The 27,046-nt window shown below is 33.8% G+C and overlaps 2 protein-coding genes across 2 annotated transcripts; both read left to right on the top strand.

The window, feature by feature from the left end:
- Positions 1 to 2,965: 2,965 nt before the first annotated feature.
- Positions 2,966 to 25,687, top strand: LOC107955254 (sterol 3-beta-glucosyltransferase UGT80A2-like). The gene is made up of 14 exons (NM_001327633.2): positions 2,966 to 3,332; positions 4,201 to 4,382; positions 5,865 to 6,104; positions 11,712 to 11,823; positions 12,144 to 12,314; positions 22,007 to 22,070; positions 22,246 to 22,303; positions 22,388 to 22,565; positions 22,806 to 22,936; positions 23,496 to 23,598; positions 23,685 to 23,761; positions 24,649 to 24,696; positions 24,851 to 25,000; positions 25,200 to 25,687. Exons 1-14 carry the CDS (start codon positions 3,137 to 3,139, stop codon positions 25,365 to 25,367), a joined length of 1,878 nt encoding a protein of 625 aa, NP_001314562.1. The 5' UTR covers positions 2,966 to 3,136; the 3' UTR covers positions 25,368 to 25,687.
- Positions 6,666 to 7,840, top strand: LOC121231895 (uncharacterized). The gene is made up of 2 exons (XM_041116947.1): positions 6,666 to 7,383; positions 7,701 to 7,840. Exons 1-2 carry the CDS (start codon positions 6,666 to 6,668, stop codon positions 7,727 to 7,729), a joined length of 747 nt encoding a protein of 248 aa, XP_040972881.1. The 3' UTR covers positions 7,730 to 7,840.
- Positions 25,688 to 27,046: the final 1,359 nt, after the last annotated feature.

Raw genomic sequence — 27,046 nt, 5'->3', positions numbered from 1 at the left:
GTTAAACATAAACCTATTAGCCTTGCTACCCTTCATCGAGCTGGTTTTAAAATGGATCCTCTTACTGGAAATTGGGTTAGGGATGAACGTCCTAATCCTCAAGAGATTGATGATGAAGACCTTGAAGAAAAGCATGATGATATTCCTCCTGCCAGTAGGCCCCTCTACTGGCTTCTTCATCCGCTCAACCATCTGCTCCATCTTACTCCGACGACTTGGTTGCTTTCATCTTTAATATTGTTACATCTTTAAGTGAGGAGTTTAGAGGTTTTGGTACTCGTGTAGATGTTGTGTTTGAGCGAGTTAATAACAACATTAGTAATCTAGACTCTAGGATGTCTAGGGTGGAGGAAAACATTGCATATCTTATGTCTCAATTCCCTTTTCCACAACCACCTCAAGATAACTAGGGTGCATTTATTTTTTTCATTCATTTTCATCATTTTAATTGCATATTTACCTATCCTTATTTTAAAACATTAATGCTTATCTTGGTATCTTGTTTACAGATACTTGACAGTTTCTTTTAGTTTATTAATGTTAGTTCTTTGTCTTCATATCTTTCAATCTCTATTCCAGGACTAACAACATTTCTCTCTTAAGTTTTATTTGGTGATTTTTTGATATAAAAAAAAGGGGAGAAAAGAAGAGTAAGGTAAATTCAATTGGTATTTGGTTGATTATTTTTATGACTAATCTTTTTAATGCCTACATTTTTAAGTGACCAATTTTTCTTTTCAATCTGAAGTCTTTGCTTTTAAATTCATAAAATCAAGTCATTGATTCAAATTGAACTTTAAGAAGGGGGAGTAACAAATTCAAAAACAAATTTACCAAAATGTTTTTTTATATCAAAAAAGGGAGATTGTTAAACTAATTTTATTTGATAAATTGTTTTGATATAACAAATAAAAAATGTTTTTGAATAAAATGTGTTTTTTTGAACAAAGAAATTATTAAGTTCAAAAAATAAAAAATCATTTCAAGACTTCTAAACATTTTAGAAAATGTTTTTAATAGTTAGAAAATTTTGGACAAAGTTCAAAAACCATTTTACACTCTTGAACTCGATTGAAACAAATTTAAATCAATTGAAAAACTGCTCTCCACAAAAAAAAGTATCAATATTTTCAAAAAAGTATTGATACCGATATGGTTTTTATCAATACCATATTTTTTATCGATACCAATGTTGCTTACTGTCTTGAATAAAAAATTGAACAAAAGCAATAAGTATCGATACTTTTCAAATATATTGATAGCTATTGAATTTTATCGATACCATCTTTTTATATCGATACCAGTTTTACATTATGTTTTTATGATTTTTTCAAATAATGACAAAAAGTATCAATACCCATTAAAAATGTATCGATACTTTTTACCAGGTATTGATAAATCATCTTTGATATAATTGTAAATTAACTTTAACAGTCACTGAATTAGGCATTAAATGTTACTTGTATTGATATTTGTAAAAAAAGTATCAATAGTTTTTGTTATAGGTGAATTTAATGATATGATATTTTCATACCCAATGGCTCTATCTATTTTCTTAACAACTACAATGGTTAGAAATGAATTAAAGGGTACAAATACCAACTTCTAAAGGTCCTACAACAATAAGAAAGAATATTCAAGTAAAAAGATCAATCAAACAATCTTTGTGCCAAATATTCCATACTTTTCTTTCCTACACTTATGAGCTTCATTGCTATTCTTTTAGCTCAATTGTTTTTCTTTGTAATTGAACTTAATCTGTTAACACTTTGATCTTGTAATGATTATTTCATTGTATCTCTTTGAGAGAGTTTGTGTCTTAAGGTTTGGGTAGAAACCTTAAAAGGGAGTTTGTAATGTTAAACCTTATCCTCAAAGGTTATCAATTAGTGAATTTGAAAAAATTCTTAGTTTGAAAAACCAAAGTAGCGGAGTAAGCAATTGTGGTCAAACTATTCTAAATTCTTGTATTCAATTTTTTATTCTTTCTGTCTAACATCTACAAAATTTTTAAAAACCAATTCAGCTTCTTTTAACAGTTTTGATTTAATTATTTGAGCTAATACAGACATTGTGACAAAATTTGATAATTCTTACAGTGAAAAGATTTATACAATGGTGTTGTGAAAGTTTATTATTGATAAAATTTTTAATATTTATAATAAACTTGAATTGTGGTTGAATTCCTATACCACTACTAATGAAGCAACTTTTTTTTTATCCGTGATAAAATTTAATAATTTTACAATGAAAAGATTTATACATTTACAAATGGTGTTATGATTTTTTATGATAAATTTATTAATATTTATAATAAACTTGAATTGCGACTAAATACTTATACAGCTGCTAATGAAGTAAGTTTTTTTATTTTTATAATAAACAAATAGATATAATTTTATGCTAATATTTTTAACTTGGAATTAAGTATTCTTTTACATTGTATAAATTTTTTATTATTAATGTTGATTCAACAATCTATCTATTTCTACAAATAAATAAATTAATGTTTTATTTAATTATATAAATTTTTCTAAATCATCTTTTTCGTATGGTATCAAAAATAAGATTTAAGAATAACATTTTATAAATTCGTGTTAAATAAATATTTGAGAATTCGTTCGGGTTAAAAATATAAAAATGCATGTTACATAAAAGTAGTATTTCTAAAAGGCTAAAGAAAAGAGTAATATGAATATTTTGTGCCGGATCTCATATTTTTCATTTATCTAAAAGCTCCTTTCTGCATTACAGTTACGGAAAGAGAAAGTAAAGAGTGAAGGAAATTTACTTTTACGTACCAAAACTTAACAAAGGGGCGACATTACGAAATCTATTCACCTCAGATACATGGTTTTCGAAGATTCAATTGACCAAAATACCCTTTGAGAGAGACAGTTTACTTACGTGTCTTTTTCTCAGGCAGCCCCGCAACCAAATATTTACGTCTCAGACCCGTTCCCTACGCACCTCTCTCTTGAGGTCCCCATTTTTTTCCTGAGAATTATATTTAATATTCCTTTCATCCAAACGCTCATCAGATCACGGCCAACACTTGGTTCACCGAATTTGAATAGATCTGGAGAACGAACAGGGCGTTTGCCGCGTCGACCGAGGGAGCTCTCCGGAGTCGGTGATGGCGGCGTCGCCGGAGCATCGTGATGATTCCTCCTCCTCCTCTCCCGTAGAAGTTCCGGTCAAAAAAGAGCTAGAAATATGCGTCGATGCTAAACAGATAGATAGTGACGGAGGCTCCCGGGAAGCCGCCAGTGGCGACAATTCCCGCGCCGAAGTTGATTTTGCATTGAATAACGGTGCTGCTGAGCCTTATAGTGCGTTGAGTTCCATTCATGATCTTCTCTTCGTTTTAGTAATCTAATTCGAAATTCGAGCGTTTTATTGCACGGTTTCTTTCTGGACTTTTCTACGATTAGCTCGGTCAAGTTTGACTTAAATTTAGACCAGATTTGACTTCCTCCGTTTTGTTATTTCTTTTTAAGCTTTCAACTTTGATTGTTTGGGAATTGTAATTACATATTATCGTAGGTGAATATTCATATGTTGTCGTTAAAATTGATGGTGTAATTTGCTATTTATTGGGTACCACATTTCTTTATTAGCTGCAATACAATGGACTACTGGCTTACGCATCTAAAGGATTTAAAATTTGAGAGTTTATTTTGGGTGTCTTTGGTGGGTTATAAGTTTAGGCTTTGAAGCCTTCCTATTGGATATTGCTTTTCTGATGTAAATGATATAAATTTTGTATATAAAGAAAAAGACATCAAGGATATGAATGTAGCACAAATATCAATGCTATGTCCGTTGGGAGAGCAGTGAAGGGGAATGAAAGGAAAAGCAACTAGGAATGGTAGGAAGAAAAGTTATGCTTTCAGCATGTTGTGTGGTTGTTGGAAAGAAAATAGAACGTCAAATAGAATTTTAATGAGTGGAAAGTTTTCATTTTTCCCCAACTGGTAAATCCTGCCTCCATTTGGATTAAACAGTATACAAAAAGTAAGTTCTTATAGTTAGGATTAGCAAAGAACTGTTGGGAAGAGTTTGCAACTCTGTCATGAGCCATAGTCCTATTTCTAAGCTTTCACCTGAATAATCTATATAACTAAGCTTAAATTTTATGATATGCTTTCTAATTGTTATGTACAAGCCTAAATTTCTTATATTTTTTACTACATTCAGGCATTGTTCACCGAAGCTTTTCTGAAGTTGGAACATTGCGTGTGGGCACTTCAAACATTGAAAAATTGGATTCAAGCCAGCCTAAATTGGTAAAATCAAAAACTGAGGCACCCAGACATCGGAGCATACTTGCTGAAGATGCAGCACAGATTTTTGACAATAAGATGTCTGCCCAAAAGAAGGTACGAAGTTTTCTGAATGCTACATGTTTTCAGGGAATGATTGCTTGATGCTGGTTGATTTAATATCGTCTCAGTTAGATAATTCTATGTTAAGAACTTGTAAATACAAAGATGCATATAATTTCTTGGGGGTAGAATTGAAGAATTGACGGTTAAAGAGGAGTTTCAAAACCATCCATTGGTTAAGGATTTTGAAGCATTTTCATGGGTCCCTGTGGTGTAGTTGTTGTACTTGTACTTGTGACATGTGAATGTGCATATGCTGCTGAATATGTTTGAAAGCTTTTGGAATATTTTATTTCATACAGTCAGGGGATGGATATGTTGAGGAGGTAATGAAAACAGCTGTCACTTACCAAATAGAATTAGATACCTTGTTACACAAGAAGAGATAAAATGACCATCCTTTGGCCTTTGGTGGATCTGATCTATGTTTGAGGGGATTGGATAAGAGATGAAATGCAGAAAACTTAGAGAAATTGAAAATGATGTGGTGGAGTGGTCATTGCATCTTATCATCTATGAAAAGTGGGCTGCATCTTTGAAGGAGAAAAAATGAATTTATATGGTAGGTTTTAAACTTAGTTGACTTTGCCAGGAGAAAAAGATGAGTTTACATGTAGGAGGTTTCAACTTTTAAACTTAGTTGATGTCTTCAGTAGTTTGTAGGATTTGATCGTTCATGTTTATTGACTAGAATAAATGTTGTTTAATTATTTTTGGGTAATCTCCATCTACACCCTTTGTAGTTTGGACCTTTCTGACATAGCACCTTGTGCTTATTTTTCTTTCGTATTTTTTTTCTTCAAATAGGCCATTGTGGTAATATTCCATTCTTATAAAGTTAAAAAAAAAAAAAGCCGTAAGTGTGAATTTGGGGTATTTTGGTGATTTTACCAGATGAAATTAATGGTATAATTCTGTGTGGGAGTGGGAGCTTTATCATTGGGGGCTATTTGGAGGGGGAAAAAACACAAGGGTGCTTATGAGAAAGGTCCAATGAAAGGTAACTAGTATACTGAATTTTTGTGAGTTTCCGTGGTATGTTGTTCATATAATCGCCTGAACCCGCATGTCCACATCTGTGCTTCTTACTTGAGGGGCTTTTATGAATTAGAATGTTATGAACACTTTAAAAATCATATAAATAAAATATTATAGAATGTTATAAGCACTTTAAAAATCATTAAAAATAAAATTTAATGTTCAGAACTATTATTATGTTTTATAAGAATTGTGCAAATTTGAGAAAAATTCATGACTGCAATGGCAGCTGCTTCATTCACAATTGTGATGACTGAAAAGTGATCGCTATTTAAATCCCTGGCTAGGATTATTAGCTTTTAGCACAGATACAGGCATACATTAATCTCTATCTAAATGGTTTAGCTTAATAATGGTTGGTTTCTTGAATGGTGTAAACGCTTGATCTTTTCAGATTTGTGTAAGTGGTAATATTATTATATTTATAAATCTGTGCAGCTTCAATTGTTGAACAGAATAGCTACCGTGAAAGATGATGGGACTGTGGAGTTCGAAGTGCCAGTAGATGTTGAGCCCCATGTTCTTGCTTGTGGATTAAGAGATGAACATATTGAAGTTGCTGAAGAAGAGTCACCTGAAGCAGATATTCAGTGTATTCCACCACTGCAAGTAGTGATACTTATAGTTGGCACACGTGGAGACGTGCAGCCATTTATTGCCATTGGCAAGCGCCTCCAGGTTGGGATAGTGTTTTATTATTTGGGCCTCTTTCCATTTTTGTTATTTTGTGTAGGAATATTCTATAAATATTTTAGGAATATTTTGTAGATATTTTTTTTATTAAAATCCCTTATTTTAAGGGATCATATCTCCTATTTAGTATCTTTCCTAACTTAGAGTTTCCTAAAGTAGTGTCATAGGTTGTATATAAAAACTCTGATTTATGTTCTATTTAGTATCAAATACTCTGATTTCTACATGGTATCAGCTTAGGTTACGATTTCTTTTTCAACCTAGACCATGTCCGAAACTCCTTCTCCTACTTCGGAGATTACTTCAAATCCAGAAAATTTTTCTGGTTCCGATGCTCCATCAGATTCGTCTGGTCTGACTATCACCTGCCATCGATTGAATGGCAACAATTTTCTTGAATGGTCCCAATCAGTTAAGATTTTTCTCTTGGGCAGAGAAAGATTGGACTACGTTACTGGTGAAATCAAGAAGCCTGCTGTGACTGATGCTGGTTTTGCTAAGTGGATGCGTGACAATGGTCAGGTTATGACTTGACTCCTTAATTCCATGACCCCGAGTATAAGCAAAAACTTTCTTCTTTACACCACAGCCGCTGAAATTTGGAGTGCAGTCCGCGAAACCTACTCTAGCACGGATAACATTGCTGAATTATATCATGTTGAAGATCAAGCAGCCACCCTTAAACAAGGAACCATGCCTGTTACTCTCTACTACAATACCCTTACTGCTCTTTGGCAACAATTAGATTTGTATGCACATTATGATTGGGTAGATCCAAGAGATGCTGCTCTTTATCAGCAAATTGTTACTCAACGAAGACTTTTTCAATTTCTCCAAGGCTTAAATAAGGACCTGGACGAGGTTCGCGGCAGGTTCCTGGCTATTTCTCCTCTTCCCTCCCTTCGAGAGGCTTTCTCTATGGTCAAGAAGGAAGAAAGCCGAAGGTGTGTGATGCTGTCTGATGAACCATATTCCACTTCTGAAAGATCTGCCTTACTGACCCATCAATCATCTCCCTCTTCCAAACGGGGGAGACCTTGGTGTGATCATTGCAAAAAGCCCGGCCACTCTAAGGAGAAGTGTTGGAAGCTTCATGGTAAGCCTCAGGACTGGAAGTCCAAGCACTCTCGAGATAATAAATCAAGCCTTGTCGTTGCCACCTCTGTCACTAGTTTCACTAAAGAACAGATTGCTGAACTTCAAAAACTATTTGAAAAGTTTCAAGGGTCTTGTGAAGGTAATCTGGTCATAAAAGATCCAGAAGGTAACCTTTCTTCTACTGCATTTTTCTCCTCCCAGTTGACTCCTAATTGGATTCTCGATTCTGGTGCTACGGATCATATGACTGGTAACAAGGCATTGTTTCACAATTTTTTCCATACCTTTGGTAAAGCTGTCAAAACGGCTGATGGTACCTTGTGCAAAATAGAGGGACATGGCACTGTTATTCTCAATGAACAGATTGCACTTAAAAATGTTCTCTTTGTACCAAATCTGGCGTGCAATCTCATCTCTGTTAGTAAATTGTCCACAGACTTGCACTGCTCTGTAATTTTTAATGATCGTGATTGTACTTTGCAGGCACTGAACTTGAAGAAGATGATTGGTAAGGCCAGCTTGCATAATGGTCTCTACATCCTCCCTACCTCTCCTAAAATCGAGATCTCCAAGTCATTTACCGCTTTAGGAAAAGTTGATACTGTTATGTTATGGCACTTTCATTTAGGCCATCCTAGTTTCCAATACCTTGCAAAATTGTTTCCTGCTCTATTCATTAATAAAAGGCCTAATTCTTTTTCTTGCAAAGTTTGCTCTCTTGCCAAACATACTAAATCATCTTATTTTCCTTCTACATACAAGCCTTCTTACCCTTTTGCTTTGATCCATAGTGATATTTGGGGCCCTTCTCGGGTGAAGAATGCTGATAATTGTAAGTGGTTTATCACTTTTATTGATGATCACAGTAGGATAACTTGGACTTATTTGCTGAAAGATAAATTTGAAACTGCTAGTGTTTTTGTGCAATTTTATAACACGGTTCTCACTCAATTTGGGTCTAAAATCCAGCTCTTTAAATCTGATAATGGCAGTGAATTTTTTGCTAGGTCTTTAGGTGATTTTTTTAAGGAAAAGGGCATAGTTCAGATTAGTTCTTGTGTTGGAACCCCACAGCAAAACGGCGTTGCCGAAAGAAAAAATAGGCACCTTCTTGAAGTTACTCGTTCTCTTCTATTTACCACTAATGTTCCTAAATATTTGTGGGGGAAGCCTTATTAACTGCCACATATTTAATCAACCGGATGCCTAGTAAGGTTTTAAAATTTCAAACGCCTCAATCTATATTTTTGCAGCACTTTCCTCATTTTAAGCCTATCTCCTCCATTCTGCCACTTAAAATTTTTGGCTGCACTGTTTTTATTCAAAATATAAGTCCAAGTTAGATCCTAAGTCTTTAAAATGTGTATTGGTTGGGTATTCTTCACTTAAGAAGGGTTATAAATGCTATCATCCTCCTTCTAGACGATTTTTCACCACTATGGATATAACATTTTATGAGCAGGATTCCTATTTCACTCAGGCTGAAATTCAGGGGGAAACATGGAGTGATTTTCAGCCACAACAGGTATCTCCTTCTAATCTTCATTCTCAACCTTCAGAATTGCCATCTTGTTCGCCATTACCTGCAGATCTGTCACCTGTGAATGCTCCCATTGATTCTCTTGTAGTACCTATGACTAATTCACCTGCACCCACTTTAAACACTCTTCCTGAAAATACACCTACTCCAATTGACAGTCTTCAAAAAACACCACCACCCAAACAGCTTCGTGTGTACACAAGAAAAAGAAGACATGTCCCTGAGATTGTTTTGCAATCTGATTCTTGCCGAGAATTGGATTTGGGTCCAGCTGCCGAAATGGAAGAAGAAATCAGTAAGTCCACTACTCTAGATGACTTTCCTATTGCTATTAGAAAAGGGGTTAGACAGTGCACCAAGCATCCTATTGAAAAATTTACTGGTTATAATTCATTGATGCCGTCTTTTCAAGCATTTACAGCAACTTTGGATAAAGAACAGGTTCCCACAAGCATAGCTGAAGCTCTAAAGGATCCAAAATGGAGAAGGGCTGTTGAAGAGAAAATTTGTGCACTAGAGAAAAATGCTACTTGGAACATTACAGACTTTCCTCAAGGAAAAAAGGCTGTCGGCTGTAAATGGATCTTTGCTGTAAAGTATAACTCCAATGGCAGTATCCAACGATATAAAGCTAGACTAGTGGCCAGAGGTTTCACGCAAACATATGGGATAGACTTCACAGAAACTTTTGCACCTGTGGCAAAGCTTAACACTATTCGAGTACTCCTAAGTTTGGCTGTAAATTGCGATTGGAAATTACACCAACTTGATGTAAAAAACGCATTTCTTAATGGCAAGCTTGAGGAAGAAGTCTATATGCAATTGCCACCTGGTTCAAAGTCTATTGAAGGTAGTAACAAGGTTTGCAAGCTCAACAAGTCTCTATACGGGTTAAAACAATCACCCAGAGCTTGGTTCGAGAGGTTCACTAAAGTCATTCTTCAAAATGGCTACAAGCAGTCCCTTGCCGATCATACGCTTTTCATCAAGGTAACTTCTACAAATAAGAAAGCTATCCTAATTGTGTATGTGGATGACATCATTCTTACTGGAGATGATGAGGAAGAGATTAGCAATTTGAAGAAGTTGTTAAACAGGGAATTCGAAACCAAGGACTTGGGAAAGCTAAGGTATTTCCTAGGAATGGAGGTGGCAAGATCAAAAGAAGAACTTGTGATCAACCAGAGAAAGTATGTACTTAATTTACTCAAAGAAACTGGTTTCCTTGGCTGTAAGCCGGCTGATACACCAATGGAGGCAAACTTGAGATTCAATAAAGAAGATGAGTCCTTAGTAGACAGAGAGAAATTTCAAAGGTTAGTTGGGAAACTAATCTACTTATCCTTGACAAGGCCAGATATAGCTTTTCCCGTAAATGTGATAAGTCAACACATGACTAATCCTACTGAAGAGCATATGGCAGCAGCAAATAGAATTCTCAAGTACTTGAAGAAAGCTCCAGGACACGGCTTAATGTTTAAGAAGACACAAGACAGAACTGTTAAGATTTTTACAGACTCTAGTTGGGCTGGAGATCTCACTGAAAGAAGATCCACTAGTGGGTACTGCACTTTTGTTTGGGGTAACCTTACAACTTGGAGAAGTAAGAAACAATCTGTTGTTTCAAGAAGTAGTGCTGAAGCTGAATTTAGAGCACTAGCTTTGGGGATATGCGAAGGAATTTGGCTACTTAAATTACTAAAAGAACTTGGCACAAATCAGGAGGATCACTTTGAAGTTTTGTGTGATAATCAATCTGCCATTCAGATTGCCAAGAACCCAGTTCAACATGACCGAACAAAGCATGTTGAAATTGATAGGCATTTTATTGCTGATCAAGTCAACAAAAAGACAGCCACTCTTTCTTACATTCCTTCAGAAGGACAGATTGCAGACATTCTTACCAAGGCTTTGCCAAAACCTGTGTTCAATAAATTCCTATTCAAGCTGGGATTATACAATGTATATTCTCCAGCTTGAGGGGGAGTGTAGGAATATTCTGTAAATATTTTAGGAATATTTTGTAGATATTTTTTTTATTAAAATCCCTTATTTTAAGGGATCATATCTCCTATTTAGTATCTTTCCTAACTTAGAGTTTCCTAAAGTAGTGTCATAGGTTGTATATAAAAACTCTGATTTATGTTCTATTTAGTATCAAATACTCTGATTTCTACATTTTGTTAATGTGAATAAATTTTTCTGTTCATTTAAATTCATTAACTTTGTTGTAATCTCATGCGATTTCTGGTAGCATGCTTGTGCTTAGAAAAATGGAGCAATTTTCTTTTGAAACCAGTTAGTTGAAGACTGAATTATTACTCTTGTTTCTTCCCCCCGCCCCCACCAAAAAAAAAAATAATATAACCATGTAAATTATATTAGAATCAGATTCTCAGTATTTAAAGTTAAGCAAGGGAATGCTTCTTAGTCCTCACATTGACTAAGATAAACGAGATAAAAGAAATATTTTAGTCAATAGAAGGCAGCTCTGGTATGAGCAATTTGCTTATAGTCTATTGACTCTTAAATGTTGGATTTTAGTGATGATCATTTAGGGTAGTTTGTAATTGTTGAGGATCAAAGTATTGCTTGCCTTTACTAATCAATATTGCTGCGTACCAACTGGGGAGTGCTAGGCTTTGCTGAATTTCTTTTCTGCCACTGTCTTAATTCATTGCCCTGACTTAATTTTATTTTTTATTTTAAGAAATAAGATTAAGTTTTTGAAATCTTTTTTGGTGTATAAGTGCAAATCAGGGTTTTATAAGGAGTACTTGTTTTTCATTTTGTTAGAATAGGTATGTGTTCTTTTTGAAACCTTGCATATTGGCAGCTGTATTTATACTGCTTTTTGCTCACTTGAAATGGAAAAGAAATTTGAAAGCCTTAAGTTCAATCCTCTTTATTGCTTGTTTCAATTGTTACCACGGGAAATAATGTTTTGCATGCAGGAATATGGTCATCGTGTAAGATTGGCAACTCATTCAAATTTCAAAGAGTTTGTGCTAACTGCTGGGCTTGAGTTCTATCCATTAGGTGGAGATCCAAAAGTTCTTACGGGTTGTATGTATCTAACTTATTATCTTATGTTTTTCTGGTGTAACCTTAATGGGATTCTATTAAGATTATTTTTAGTCGGTTCCTATATGTAATTCAAATTAGGGCCTTGAATAGCATTTAATATTACCTAATTGATAGATATTCTTGATGCATATGTGCTGCGCTGAGCCCTTTTTATTTTCAATTGCTTACCACGCAACTTCAGTTAGAGTATATAGGTGTTAAGTTGAAGACTATCCACTATGCCCAAAGTAACATGTGACCTAATTATTTCCAGCAGGGTTTTTTTACTATTTCCTCACTTGACCTTTTCCCCTGAGCAGATATGGTAAAAAATAAGGGCTTTTTGCCATCAAACCCTTCTGAGATTCCTATTCAGCGAAATCAAATGAAGGAAATTATCTACTCTCTACTTCCTGCTTGCAAAGAACCTGATCCTGATTCTGGTATTCCTTTTAAGGCAGATGCAATCATTGCAAATCCTCCAGCATACGGTTAGATTTCTTCTTTTCATGCTTTAATGTGTCTCAATATACAGCTGTATGGATGTAAATACATGCTTAAGTATGCATTTATGAGTCTGTATAATGGAAATATACATGTCTAAGATTATGATGTTTTGCTTTAAAGTTAAACTTATTATGGATCTTTGATTTTGCACTCATTTCTCATGTATAGAATAAGGAACTCCAGCGATATTGAAGAAAAAATATTAGATTTACTCTTTTAGCACTCTGCTTTAGTTTCTTACACATTAGAGTTTGATGTAGTGAAAGTTTATGACTAAATCATAACTATAATGTGGAACAATTGGTGATGGTAGAGAGAAAAAGGCTGAGAGAATGCTTTTTGCATTTTATTTCTTGGTTTTCTGCATAAGCTACACAGGGAAGAAAAAAAATCTGGAAAAAGAATCACTAATTAGTCTAATTACAATATTTTCCTTAATCTTCTCCCTTAAATTCAGAAACATAATTCCTATTTATTTCCAGATTTTATGGGATTTGGTTTTTTGGAATTTGGGATCCCCTACCATCCATAATAACAACACCCCCTCAAGCTGGCTGTAGATTTAAAACAAGCCAAGCTTGTGACTGAGAACCACTGATGTGTTTTCCAGAAGCACCTTTTTTAAGATATCAAAAACCAGCGTTAATTTGACCCTACCTTTTTCTGTTTTCTCCTTTATAAAATGATGATCGATCTCTACGTGCTTGATCCTGTCATGATATACATTACTGTTCGCAACCTTGATGGATGATTGATTGGCACAGAGCATTTTCATAGGACTGTTGATTTCAACCTTTAATTCCTTTAGTACCCTTTCAAGCCATAATCCTTCACATATTCCATGTGGCATCGATGTAATTTCTGCCTCAGCGCTACTTTTAGATACTACAACCTGTTTTTTGCTTCACACGGTGACAAGATTCCCTCAACTAAAGTACAAGATTTAGAAGTTGATTGTTTATCTTTTTTTTCTTTTGAGCCTGCCGCTCTTGAAGTAGAGGCCCCTTTTAAGACTTTCTAGGAGTCATCTTTATGTATCTTAAAATTCTATCGATTGCTTCCATGTGTTCTTGTAGATCATTCATGATTTGGTATGGCACCAACTAAGAAAGCAATATCAAGTCTAGTGCATAACAAATATATCAATTTCCCAACAAGCCTCTGATATTTTACTTTGTCAACCAGATACTTCTGTTAGATCCCAATATTTTACTTGTATGCATTGAAGCACTGGCATGTTTACATTCGAGCATTCTAGTTTCTTTTAACAAATCAAGTACATACTTTCTTTGAGAGGAAAAATAGATTTCATTCCTTGAATGTGCCATTCCATCTCTAGAAAATACATAAGTTGTCCAAGGTTCTTGACTTGGAATTCTTTTGTCATTAACTCTTTTAGACTATTAATCTCCATGATATCATTCCATGTTAAGATTATATCTGAATACAAAAGACGATTGAGAGTTTTATTGTCTCATGTATGTTTGATGAATAAAGTTTGATATGCTTGACTTTGGAAGTATCCTTGTCTCTTTATAGATTTCAGTTTAGATGCCTTGTTCTTGGTGTTCTATGTTTTGAAGCATGGTGGAATTTTCATGTACACTACTTCTATTAGATCCCCATTCAACAAAACATTCTTAATGTCAAGTTGATGTAAGGGCTAATCAAGGTTTGCTTCCAAGAAGTTGATTGACTAGTAATAAAGGGAACCGATTGGTTGGCTTTGGTAAAGAAGAGTTGATGTTGTTTCAGCTGAAAAAGGTAAATAGTTAAGAGCTATATGAAAATCCACGAATATGCTTGTTTGAACGAAAGGGTAAAAGAAAAAGCATATAGGCCAAGATTGAAAATCATGTTGTTAAACAAAAAGCTCTAATACCATATTTAAGTAATAAGAGGCTTTTGCAATGGCTCCACTTGATTTATTGATAAAAACCTCCCTTTTTAGAGGTAAATATAGTTATATAAAAATTCAAAGTACTAATTCAAAATTAAGACAATAATAATTCAAAAAAATTTTTAAACTAGGATAGTGTTAATAGCTAATTTATTTGAATGGTTCAAATCTAAGGTTACACGGTTATTTACCAAAAATTAAATTTGGACCAGACTTTTGATTTTTCTGAATTTGTGTTGGTTCCTCAATCTCCTCTTGAATTCTTTTCTTCCTAGTGTATACAATCAGGTTTTTATTGGGTTTTAAATGTGTTTCTTGTGTTTCTATTGCATGGGCTTGAGACTCATGCCTAACTTTTGACCTTGGATCCTTTGTAGGATTGGGAATGGTTAGATATTCTTGTTGGCAACTTTGGGGGTTCTATGTGGAACTCTCTAGATAAGAGTTCTTGTACTAGTTCATCACGATTCATTCGGTTATCCTAAAGCCAATGTTTCTAGTATTGGTTCACTTTTATTTGGAATAGCAAATTTGGGGTAATGTGTCATTGATCCAAATTCCTAACAAACCTTCTTGGTTTGTCTTGACCTGAGAGTTAACCAAGATGCTGATATATGTAATAAGGCTTGTTGCTTTATGTCTTGCCTTCAAGTTGAATCATCAATACAATAGCCAAATAGGATTGACTACCATTTCCACCATCGTCAAAATTGGTTGAATGGTTTCTTGGATTAAGTTTATCCTAATGAGTAATATCAATCATTAATAAATTTGCTTAAAGAACGTAACCTCCATGGTGTTCTAATATTTGCAGGTAATGTGAGAATAACACTTGTATCCTTTTTGGTTTGGAGAATACTTGACAAAAGTACACTTGATGGCTCTAGGATCTAGTTTACCCTAGTGATGTTTGTGAATATGGATAGAAGCTAAGCACCTAAATATCTTGAAAGGAATGGTTGACATAAGAATGTATTTGGAAAAGATTTAAGCAACACCTGACAATGAGTTTGAAATTTTAGAGTTTTAGAGGGCATTCTATTGATTAGACATATGGATGTGAGAATGGCTTCCCCCTAGAAATTGTTGGTGCATGAGATAATAACATGAGGGCCCTTGCAATCTCAAGCAAGTGCTTATTTTTCCTCTCATTAAAGTCATTTTGTTGGGGTGTGTCTATGCATGGGCCTTGGTGGAGACTTTACCTTCATTTGTTAGATAATACCTTGGGTTGGTTTTGAGGTATTCCTTAGAATTGTCAGTTCTTAGGACTTGTAGCTTTGTTTGAAAATTTTGAAAATTTGTCCTACCTTAGGTTTTGGTTTACTAGGAATACCCATGTAGCTCTAGTTTGATTGTCCAAAAAGGAAACAAACCAATGGGAGCAAGTAATAGTTCTTACCCTAAGTGGTCCCCACACATCATTATGGATTATCGAGAAAGGTTTAGATGGCTTATATGATTGACTAGGATAGATATTTCGTGTATGTATGGAGAGTTGACAAATCTCATTGAAATGCACATGGTCTTTTATTCATAAAGAAAGAAGGAAATGGCTTCTCAAAATACACAAAATTTGGATGTCCTAGTCTATATCTCCATCTCATAACAAGGTTATTGTATGAGGGATTGACCCATAAGACACTTGGGCATGGTTGGCTTTATCCTTTGGCTATCAAATCTTTTGAGAAGATACAAATTGAAGCACAATTCAACATTGCCAATAGTCCTTCCCGAGTTCAAATCTTGAAACTCACACAAGTTTTGAAAAAAAAATAGTAACAATTTCTTTTTTCTTCTAAATTTTCTTATGAACAAAATATTACAATCTAGATTTGGAACAAAAAGGACCAAATTGTGGGTTAGGACCTAAAATTTAACAAAACCTGTTGTAACTACATTGTGAGAGATCAATATGTTATCCTTATTGTTAGATTCTCATAACATGGGTTTAAAGATTCAAATTAGGTCTTATCACTTGTTATATAGTCAATTGCTCCCGAATCAACAATCTAATCACTTAACTTCCCTTTTTGGCAGTGAAGTCATACAAATCATTACTATTATGAGCCAACGATGTGATTCTAGATGCAAAGGAAAGAGCAGGGGTTGAAATTTGAGCCTAATTGATGTACTTTTGGAGTATTCCAACTGTTCTTTGCTGAATGCCAAGGACTCAATTGTTGGAGAGTTCCCTATGGGTACCTTTATTATCTTTGTTGTTATTGTGGCATGATGGCTTCTAACCCACATATTTCCTATGATTTTTTCAACAATTGTCTTATGGCTTGTTTGTTTGCAATGATGACACCATGGTGATAAGCTAAGTATCATGGGATGCTAAGGCAGAGGCTTTTGCCAATTTGTTAGATGTGTTCTCCCATCATGACTTTCATCTTGCTCTCTTCTCCGTGAACTTCTGAAAGTGCTTCATGAATACTTGGTAGTAGTTTCTGTCTCGTGATCCTCCCTTAGACATCATCTAAGTTCTTGTTGAGCCCAACTAGGCACATATAAATCGATTTTCTTCCCACAATCTTCTTGCATTATAATTCACCATCCAGGTAACTCCATTCAATTTCCTCATAAATATGAATTTGTTACTAGTATTTATAGTATTGAAGTATTCAGTCATTGGCATTTCTCCTTGTTTTAAGTCGTGAAGGAGATTTTAAGACTTCAAACAAAACTGACTTATTTTCATTATTGGCACTAATTTCTTTAACTACATCCCTAATGTCTTTGGCAGTTTCATAAGAAGAAAATTTTCACCAATTTCATTGTTCGTGGAATTAATCAACCATGACATGATTGTATTATTTAGACTAAGCTACAAAAATAGTCACCTAACTATTAGCGTGTTTTTATTTTGATCATTTAGGTTTAAAAATTATTATTTTAGTCGCTAATGTTATCGAAATTTAATATTTTGATCACTCCTTTAAATCACCAACGGTGACCTTTTTTATTTGTATAATACCAAATTTAGCTCTGTAATGTTTACAGATTCTATTAAATTAGCTCTAAGTCTAAAAAATTCAACAAATCTAGTTCTCAACTTTACTTATTCTGTCAATTTAGTTTTGATTATTAAAGGTTTAAAAAAACTTCAAAAAATATAAAAAAAATGAAAGTTCATTTTTCGACAAAAATACATAAGATTTTATAAAAATACATATAAAATATTTATAAATAGATGAATATATATATTTTTATCATTTCCTTATATGAAATTTATTTATTAAAATAATAATTTTATAAATAAAACAATTTCAGGGGGTAAAACCATGAAGAAGACTTATGTGGATACAACTTTTCTCTTTTTTTCAATATTACTGACCACCATGTTCAGGTTAGGTCTAAAACTACAGCCTGAGGTCTAAAAGGGTGAGAATCAATGTCTTTAAGTTGTTTGGAACAAGTTTGTTGTTTTTGAAGTTGTACTTGAGGATGGGCATGTTTAAGGATATATAGGTGAGGATGAGGTCTTGGAGACTAGTAGGTGGAAGGCTACGCTGGTAGCTCCACAATTTATTCCTAGTTCATGGCACAATGATGATATGAAATCGAGAAGTTTCAAAGTAAAAATTATTGGCGCCCGTGGTTGTGGTTAAAGGCAGATCTAGTGCTCGGCAAATTTGATGAGGACTAAGGAATAAGGCCAGGTGTATAGTACAATTTATTATTTACAAAATAAACTAAAATAAAAAGGAAAAAGTTTGAATCTAGTGTAAGTCTTGTTTGTGGGTTTTTAAAAAAAAAATTATTTATAAAATATTATTTTAATAAATAAATTTCATGTTAGAAAAAGAAAAGAAAAATCGATATTCATTTATTTATAATTTTGTATGTATTTTTATAAAAACTTATTTATGTTTATTGAAAAATGATTTTTTATTTTTAAAGTTTTTTAATTTTTAATTTTAAAATTTTAAGAAGACTAAATTGATAAAATGTGTAAGGTTGAGGGCTAAATTTATTGAATTTTTTAGAATTGGAACTAAATTGGTAGAATCTGTAAACATTGAAGGGTTAAATTTGTTATTATAGCAATAAAAAGAGAACACCCTTAGTGCTTTAATGGAGTGGTCAAAAATTAAAGCTTTAGTGATTAAAATAAAAATGTTTAAACCAAAATAGAAACATGCTAATAGTTAGGTGACTATTTTTATAGTTTACCCTATCATTTAAAGTCTTTCATGCCATAAATCAGGGATCAAACCTATGAGGAGAATAGCTGCTTTGGTGATAAAATCGTCCGTTCCTCTGCTGCAAGTAAACATCATCACTGATTGGCTCTAGGTTTGTGGCTGGTGATAAGCTCTAAGTTCATTTTGGATCCTCTTATTGGTGTTTTGTTGACAGGATCTTGGCTGGATGTGACTTTGGAATAAGTGGGCGAGCTTCTCCTTTCGTTTGCCATGAGAACTTACTAGATAAGAGGAATTTACGGGAAAAAAATAGAGGGATTTGGCTTTAGAAAAAAAAAAAGCTTTGATACCATGATATAATTGAGAAAAAAAGGCTGAGAGAATGTTATCTGTATTTTATTTCTTTATTAATTGCATAAGCTACACAGCCTTATTTATAGTACTGAGAGGAAGAAAAAAATCTGGAAACAAGAACCACTAGTTAGTTAATTACCAAAACGTCCTTGATCTTCTACCTTAAAATCAGAAACACAATTTCCTGATTTATTGGGATCTGATTTATGACATTTGGGAATCCCCTAGCATCCATAATAACAACAATGCTGTTCAGGTAAAGAATATGCTGCAAAGGGCTAAACCATAGCTATGGTGTTTCATGAATTATTGGTAGTGCTTACAGAGCGGTTATCCTTACTCTATTTCAAACTCTAAAAGGCTAGAATGTACAGAAGTTCCTATTAGAATCTTTGTTCAGTGATCTTGCTGGAGACTTAACTTTGCATGTATATGTTAATACTTTTTACTTCCTCTCTCCCATGGTTGTTGGAATGAGTAATTATGAGATAAAGAGTCAATCTTGTTGAATGATTTGGATAATTTGTAGCATTTGCTAGGTTTTATATCAATAAGTTTTGATTTGAATTTCATCTCTATAAATTTATTCATAAAGGGATGATGATTTGTATCCAAATCCAGTATAAGAAAAGTGGCCTTGACATGGTGGCGAATTTCACTGTAGTACCCTACGGGATCAAAAACGTACAAGGGTGGGGAGTTGCTTCTCCTTTTATATTTATTGCTTTAGCAAGATAAATGGTGGTTTCAACTTTAATGCTGAATTTGTTTATTTATGTTGAAAATGTATATATTTTAAATTTATTTAGTTAGATAAATCTTATTAAGGTAGATAAGTTTTATTCATATTTTATTTTATCTTTTAGTAGTTTATTAGAATAAGGAAACTATTTTCCCTCATGTTTTAGTAGTTTATTAGAATAAGGAAATTATTTTCCTAATTAGTATTAGGACACTTTTCTAATAAATATCTTAAATAGTAAAATTTAGGATGTCCAAGCCTATAATGCCAAATCATAACCTTATCAAAACTAAAGGTAGAATTTAAACATAAATTAGTTGTTGGTTGACTTAGATGGTCATCGTCAAGGTAAATTCCACCAAATTCATCACCAAGAATTCGACCCGCAAGATCTTGTCAAAAGTCCAGGTAAAGCTCATAATCCAACCAATGAATTTTCTGATTTAGATATTCCAATTGCTAAAAGAAAAGGTGTTAGAAATGTTGTCAAATATCCCATGTCTAACTCTGTGTCCTATAAAGCCTTGTCTTCGATATTCTCAACCTTTGTTTCATGTCTCGATACTGTGAAATACCCAAAAATGTGAAAGATGTTTTACAAGTTCCTGAGTGGAAGGAGGCTATTTTAGAGGAGATTTGCGCTATTGAAAAAACAGGTACATGGGAAACAGTGGAATTACCTGTAGGGAAAAAAACTGTAGGCTGTAAATGGGTGTTCACAACCAAATTCAAACCGGATGAATCTTTAGATGAATACAGAGCCCGACTGGTGGTTAAAGGGTACACTCAAATATATAGGATAAATTATTTTGAAACATTTTCTCCAGTAGCCAAATTAAATTCTGTTAGAATTCTTTTATCAATTGCTGTTAATCTTGATTGGTCCTTACAACAGCTAGATGTGAAGAATGCTTTCCTAAATGGAAAACTTGAAGAAGTTTATATGAATCCTACTCCAGGTTTCGAAGAAAAATTTGGAACTCGAATATGTAAGCTCAAGAAAAATCTTTGTATGGTCTAAAGCAGTCTCCTCGAGCTTGGTTTGAACGGTTCACTTAAGTTGTTAAAAAACAAGGTTACAAGTGCAAGCTGATCACACAATGTTTTATCGACACTCACAAAGAGGTAGAATAGCAGTTATTATAGTTTATGTCGATGATATCATTCTTACAGGAGATGATGTGGATGAAATATGGCGTCTCAAGGAGCATCTAGCATTGGAGTTTGAGATCAAAGACTTGGGTCCTTTGAAATACTTTCTTAGAATGGAAATTGCTCGATCAGAGAAGGGTCTTGTGGTCTCTCAAAAAAAATATGTGATTGATCTTTTAAAAGAGGCTGGGATGAGTGGTTGTCGCCCAGCTGACACACCAATTGATCCAAATGTAAAATTCAGAAATAAAGAAGGTCGATTAGTTGATAAAGGGCAGTACCAAATATTAGTTGGTAAGTTAATTTACTTATCACATATATGGCCAGACATAGCTTTTGCAGTGAGCTTAGTGAGTCAATTTATGCACTCCCCAATGGAGGAACATGAAGAAGCAGTGTTTCGAATTCTAAGATACTTGAAGAGTTTACCTGGAAAGGGGTTATTCTTCAAGAAATCCGAATAAAGAGGAATTGAAGCTTATACAGATGTAGATTGGGCAGGCTCAATAACAGATACATTAGGATATTGTACATTTGTTTGGGGAAACCTTGTGACTTGGCGAAGCAAAAAACAAAGTGTTGCAGTAAGAAGTAGTGCAGAGGCTGAGTTTAGATCAATGGCTCAAGGAATTCGTGTAATGATGTGGTTAAAAAGAATTATGGAAGAGTTGAGGAAACCAATAACTTCACCAATGACGTTGTACTGTGATAGCAAAACTGTCATTAGTATTGCTCACAACCCAGTCCAGCATGACAGAACTAAACATGTTGAGATTGATAGACACTTTATCAAGAAGAAGATTGAAGAAGGCTAAGTGTGCATGCCGTTTGTTCCTTCAAAACAACAGATTACTGACATACTCACCGAAGGGCTCTCTAGGACAAGTTTTGATTTTCTTGTAAGCAAGTTGGGCATGATTGATATATATGCACCAACTTGAGGGAGTGTGTTAAAATATGTATATATTTTAAATTTATTTAGTTAGATAAATCTTATTTAGGTAGATAAGTTTTATTCATATTCTAAGAATATTTTATTTTATCTTTTAGTAGTTTATTAGAATAAGAGAACTATTTTCCCTCACGTTTTAGTGGTATATTAGAATAAGAGAATTATTTTTCCAATTAGGATTAGGACTCTTTTCTCTATTTAAGTTCAGTTCTTTAGTTAATAAAAATAGAACAGTTTTATTAAATACTTTCTTGAAAACTTTCAATTTTTTTATTTGCATTTGAGAGACGAGTTTGATGGGAAAATGTCTTGTAATTTCTCTTACCATCATCTATAATTTTATTGTTTTCAAAATAGAGGTATTTTATTCATGTTTGTATTTACTGGTTCGATATTCTGATAGAAGCTTTGGCAATTATCTTTAGGGCATACCCATGTGGCAGAAGCACTAAAAGTACCAGTTCATATATTTTTCACTATGCCATGGACGTAAGTGTTGTTTGCGTAGTGTTATCTATAGCTGAGTTGGATGTTGCTTTGACATCTCAAAATCTAGCAGTTTACAAGCTTGTCATTTCTTGTTTTGCATAAGTCTGTTGTTCTATTACATGGTTTAATGGGCACTCTCAGACTGCTTTGCACAATTCATTATTGTTTCCTCCAGGCCAACAAGTGAATTTCCGCATCCTTTGTCCCGTGTGAAGCAGCCTGCTGGATATCGAGTGAGCTCTGTCAAGTTTATTCATATATCTTTTTATGTATTTTTCTTTATACTTTCTTATCTTGTTTGTTTTTGTTTGCTGCAGCTTTCATATCAGATTGTTGACTCAATGATTTGGCTTGGGATACGGGACATGATCAATGATGTTAGAAAGAAAAAGCTGAAGCTACGACCAGTCACATATTTGAGTGGTTCCCAAGGCTCTGATTCCGATGTGCCACATGGATATATTTGGAGTCCACACCTTGTTCCTAAACCAAAAGGTGGTTGGCTTAGAATCTAGTTGCAGAGTCTAGAACTTAAAAAGATATAACCGTGGGCTTTCATTTACACTTGGAGTTTGTCTTCGTGAATATGTAGATGTTGTAGTTTCAGTTCATATCCTTGCTAGCTTTGTAATAAAGCATGAGAATATTTCTTTAAATAAAATAATAAAATGTATAATGACTTAACATGGCAAGGATTTCTCAAATGGAACGATAACAAATATTTTTCTCCTTCAGATTGGGGACCTAAGATTGACGTTGTAGGATTTTGCTTTCTTGATCTTGCAACAAATTATGAACCCCCAGAATCACTTGTAAAGTGGCTTGAAGCTGGTGCTGAGCCTATTTATATTGGATTTGGTAGCCTTGTGAGTTTGTTTTCTTTTCTTATCATTACTACTATATCTTTCTTTTGCTTCATAGTTTATTTTCTTATGTCAAGTCGTCATTGCTTGTTAATCCCCTTTTAAGTGTCAGATATCTCTAGCAGTATTTATGTGAGAATTTAACTTTTTTCTTTGCATTCTCAAATTATTTTAGCAGTATAGAAAAAATGGTTCGAGTCAAATGCTGGTTTTCCTGTTATAAAATAACCTTCTGTCGATGTTCTGAGAGAATATGACTGTTCCCATTCTGTTAAGCATAGGATTTACTAATGACTTCTTTTCATACAAATTTTGTATTTGTGTTGCTAAGATAAAGCCAAGCCTGATGAATGCAATAATAATGCACTTTTTTCATCTTTCTCATTAGGGCAGAGATTCATTACATTGACCAGGAAAGTAGACTAGTTTGAACCTTAATATAGTGTGTGAATCAAAGTTAAGTAGGTTGCTATGAGATATTGTTCTCACTTGTCATGATATAGCTGCTTTTTATTTTCATGAAAATATATGTCCTTTTGAACTATCTCTTCTATCATTTCAGCCTGTTCAAGAACCTGAAAGAATGACCCAAATAATCGTGAATGCATTGGAGCAAACAGGACAGAGAGGTATCATTAATAAAGGCTGGGGTGGCCTTGGGAATTGTAAGTTCCTTTTCTTCTACTTTTGGATCTTTAAATGTTTCTTATCAACCTAACATATTTTCTTAGTTGTCTTTCATTTATTTTAGTGGCAGAACCCAAGGACTTTGTGTACATATTGGACAATGTCCCTCATGATTGGCTATTTTTGCGATGCAAGGCGGTGGTGAGTCGATAAATTACAGGGTAGCATGTGTCTGAGGATTCTTTCCTGTTATATCTTTGTAGCTTCTTTACACATAAACCGCAGGTCTACAATGTATGGGTTATAACTCCTGGCCTGACCTCTTTTCACTGGGATGGGCTCGGAATGCTGGGTCAATAACTTGGACACAGCTTATCTAGGTCTTACAAGTTCCACATTTAAGGTTTCAGATTTGCAAATCCCTTTCCCCTCCCTCTAGTCTAGAAGAAAAGAGGGGGAAATTTTACTAAATAGTTTGACTTAATTATCACTTTGGCTCTGCTTGGAATGACATTGGTTGTCATTACTTTTGGAAGAACACTTATCTTTTATGGTGTCATTCTTTGATGGGATGGTTACTCTATTGGCAAGGAGTTCCTTATGTTTTATCTTAAGCAATTATGAACTTTAGATGATCCAACCTTTTTTATTGTTGGAAGAAACAGATGCAAAAATGTGTTGTCAATACTTAACATTTTGACATCATGATCTGTTATGTGGTCTTTGTTTAAAAAAGGTGGAAAAAAGAAAAAGGTGAAACATGACATCTCGGAAATCAAAATATGCATATCTAAGGTATGGTGAATGCTCGATTCTGTGATGGTATGCCAAAGAAGTTTGGCATATATGGCTAGGTGAAGTTGGGAAAATGATTAAAGGAGAAGCCAAGTATGCTATTAACACAATTTAATAAACTAAGTTGCAGAATAGGCATGTGTCTGGCAATATAACATGCTTGTGAGATACAAGGATGTGCAAGTTCTTAATCATGCCAATTAACTTTCGAATTTTCATCTTTCCTTGCCTCCTCAGAATAGTTTCTCTTGAATGTTCATGGCCTAATAAATATTTGTTTGACTTGCTTTCAGGTTCATCATGGAGGTGCTGGAACAACTGCTGCTGGTCTTAAAGCTGCGGTAAGGACAAATATTTTGATCCTTGTGGTTATTTACGTGCTTGTAGTTCTGTGACTATGTGCTTACATTGTTTTGCCTGCAAAAAATTTGGTGCCTTTGGTTTCATTTCATGTCCATCTGCTTTCTGTTCCACACATTTTGTCGTAAATTTTAGTGCCCGACTACCATTGTACCGTTCTTTGGTGATCAACCTTTCTGGGGAGAGCGGGTGCATGCCAGAGGAGTGGGACCTCCGCCCATCCCAGTTGACGAATTCTCACTTCCCAAGTTGGTTGGTGCAATAAAATTCATGCTAGATCCAAAGGTAATTATGAATTTGAGATGCCAGACTTAGTTCAGTTTATATTCGCTTTGGCATTTTATGGTTAACAGGCTTGCTGAGATGTGGATTTATCATCTTGTTCCTTTATGATGAACTCAAGGAATATATATGGAAGTTGGCCAAACTTGTAGTGTGATGATTTATTGAGGACATTGAAAACTTTCGCAATGAAATATGTCAGGTGAAGGAGAAGGCCAAAGAACTTGCCAAGGCAATGGAGAATGAGGATGGGGTGACTGGAGCAGTAAAAGCATTTCTTAAGCATCTTAATCACAAGAAGCCGGAGAGCGAGCCATCACCGGTGCAATCCGGTCTATTCTCCATCAGTAGATGTTTCAGATGTTCGTGAATCTTGTATGTATGCTTGTGTCTTCCTCGTTGTGCGTGTCATGCAGTGTCCATGGTGTTTTCTTTCCTAATCTGAAACCCAACATTCATGAAACCGTCCCTCTTTTCATATCCCCATTCCAGCTGCAATTGTTTTAACAGTCGAGACACGTTTAGTGTGAAACACAAAATTTCATTCGTCTCCAAGGTAGAAGGCCCATTGTTTTTAGTCTTTGAGCTACAATCTATGTAGGTTTGAGTCTTCCATTCATCTTTTAAAAACATGACGCCATTCCTGTTTCGTATGCTTGAAATAAGTATTACTCAAAATTGTGATATTTATTTCGGATTTGTTATGAGGTAATTATTTATAAAAATACAAGTTGACTTAATATCTAAAACAATCTATAGCCCTTTCTCAACTCATTAATAGGAATATAATACATTTTAGCGTATTCAGATTCATATATACCTATTTTAGTAATAACATCTATGTTAATTAAGTTAAGACTCAATCAAGATAATATTATCATTTTTTTCTTATTTGTTTTCCTTTTCCTTTCAATATGGGTTTCTTTTTCAACAGATATTTTATATTTAATAATTTTTAGTAATATTTCATTATTTTTAATTTTTATTAAAATAATGTTATAATATGTTGATATGATCAGGTTGTTTATTGATAAATATTTTCTTTATTAAAATCATTGGAATTATTAAATATTGGTTTATTTTAATAAATTTATCGATTTTTATTGACACAACTTTGATACAAATTTCATAACCCCACAAAGCAACTGGCATACGGGTACAGTAATGAAAATATTTTCTAAAATGATCATAGGAAATTACTCTCACAAGCAGTAATATGTGAATATTTTTCTAATTTGAAACACTCTTTTAACCTTAGTTCTTAAATTTTAATTCACTTCACCACTTTAAACAAAGAGATGAACCAAGAATTTGATCGAAATATGGCATTTGGGTTTGCACATTCTCGCGATCTCTAAATATGATTTTTTGTATTAAATGTATATAAACGAAAATATGGAAGAAAAGAAAAAGACTAAAAAGATCACATAGGACAAAAATGTCGTAACCATATAAAATAAAAATAAAAATGCATTTAATCAACTGAAAGACAATGCAATTAATTAATAAGATAATATTAGTCTCATATCCAATTCAAAAATTTAGAATATTTTTCTACATGAATAGTGCTATACTTTTAGTTCATTGCACAATTACATATATGTTATTACTTTCATGATTTTGATTCGCTTTTTAAAATGCCAAAACATATCATCCATCGTTAATAAACTAAAGGCAAAATACGACAAAAAGTTAAGTAAATATACTCGAAATCATATCAGTTCCTTCAATTAGCAATTCCTTCACTCGCATTTTTTGTTCAGTTTGGATAGTGAAGAAAATAAGCACATTGATTGGATTGGTAGAGATCTTCTTGAAGCAACAATTTTTTTTTTGTGCTTTGGATAGTTTGGCTATTTTCATCAATTCATCTCATAGCTAAATAAACTTTTGAACAATTAAGTGCTCTGTCCTTGAACACTTTGTCAATTCTTTTGTGGCTTTAAAATTTTTTGTTCCTAACACCTGAGTAATTTCTAAAAAATCAGTCCCATCATTAATACAAGCGTACATTATTCTTTCCAACTCTTTCAGCCATTCTAATTTGGC

This window comes from Gossypium hirsutum, chromosome A07, assembly GCF_007990345.1.
Source record: "Gossypium hirsutum isolate 1008001.06 chromosome A07, Gossypium_hirsutum_v2.1, whole genome shotgun sequence".
NCBI lineage: Eukaryota > Viridiplantae > Streptophyta > Magnoliopsida > Malvales > Malvaceae > Gossypium > Gossypium hirsutum.
The sequence above is the reverse complement of the archived record's forward strand: the minus strand, read 5'-3'. Positions and strand labels throughout refer to the sequence as shown.

Bases quoted from the DNA above. Each gene is read 5' to 3' on its own strand.
- LOC107955254 (NM_001327633.2), top strand. From the start codon at position 3,137: ATGGCGGCGTCGCCGGAGCATCGTGATGATTCCTCCTCCTCCTCTCCC. The intron at 4,383-5,864 runs GTACGAAGTTTT...AAATCTGTGCAG, and splicing joins AGATGTCTGCCCAAAAGAAG to CTTCAATTGTTGAACAGAAT. The intron at 22,937-23,495 runs GTGAGTTTGTTT...CTATCATTTCAG, and splicing joins ATATTGGATTTGGTAGCCTT to CCTGTTCAAGAACCTGAAAG.
- LOC121231895 (XM_041116947.1), top strand. From the start codon at position 6,666: ATGACCCCGAGTATAAGCAAAAACTTTCTTCTTTACACCACAGCCGCT. The intron at 7,384-7,700 runs GTAACCTTTCTT...TGTACTTTGCAG, and splicing joins GGTCATAAAAGATCCAGAAG to GCACTGAACTTGAAGAAGAT.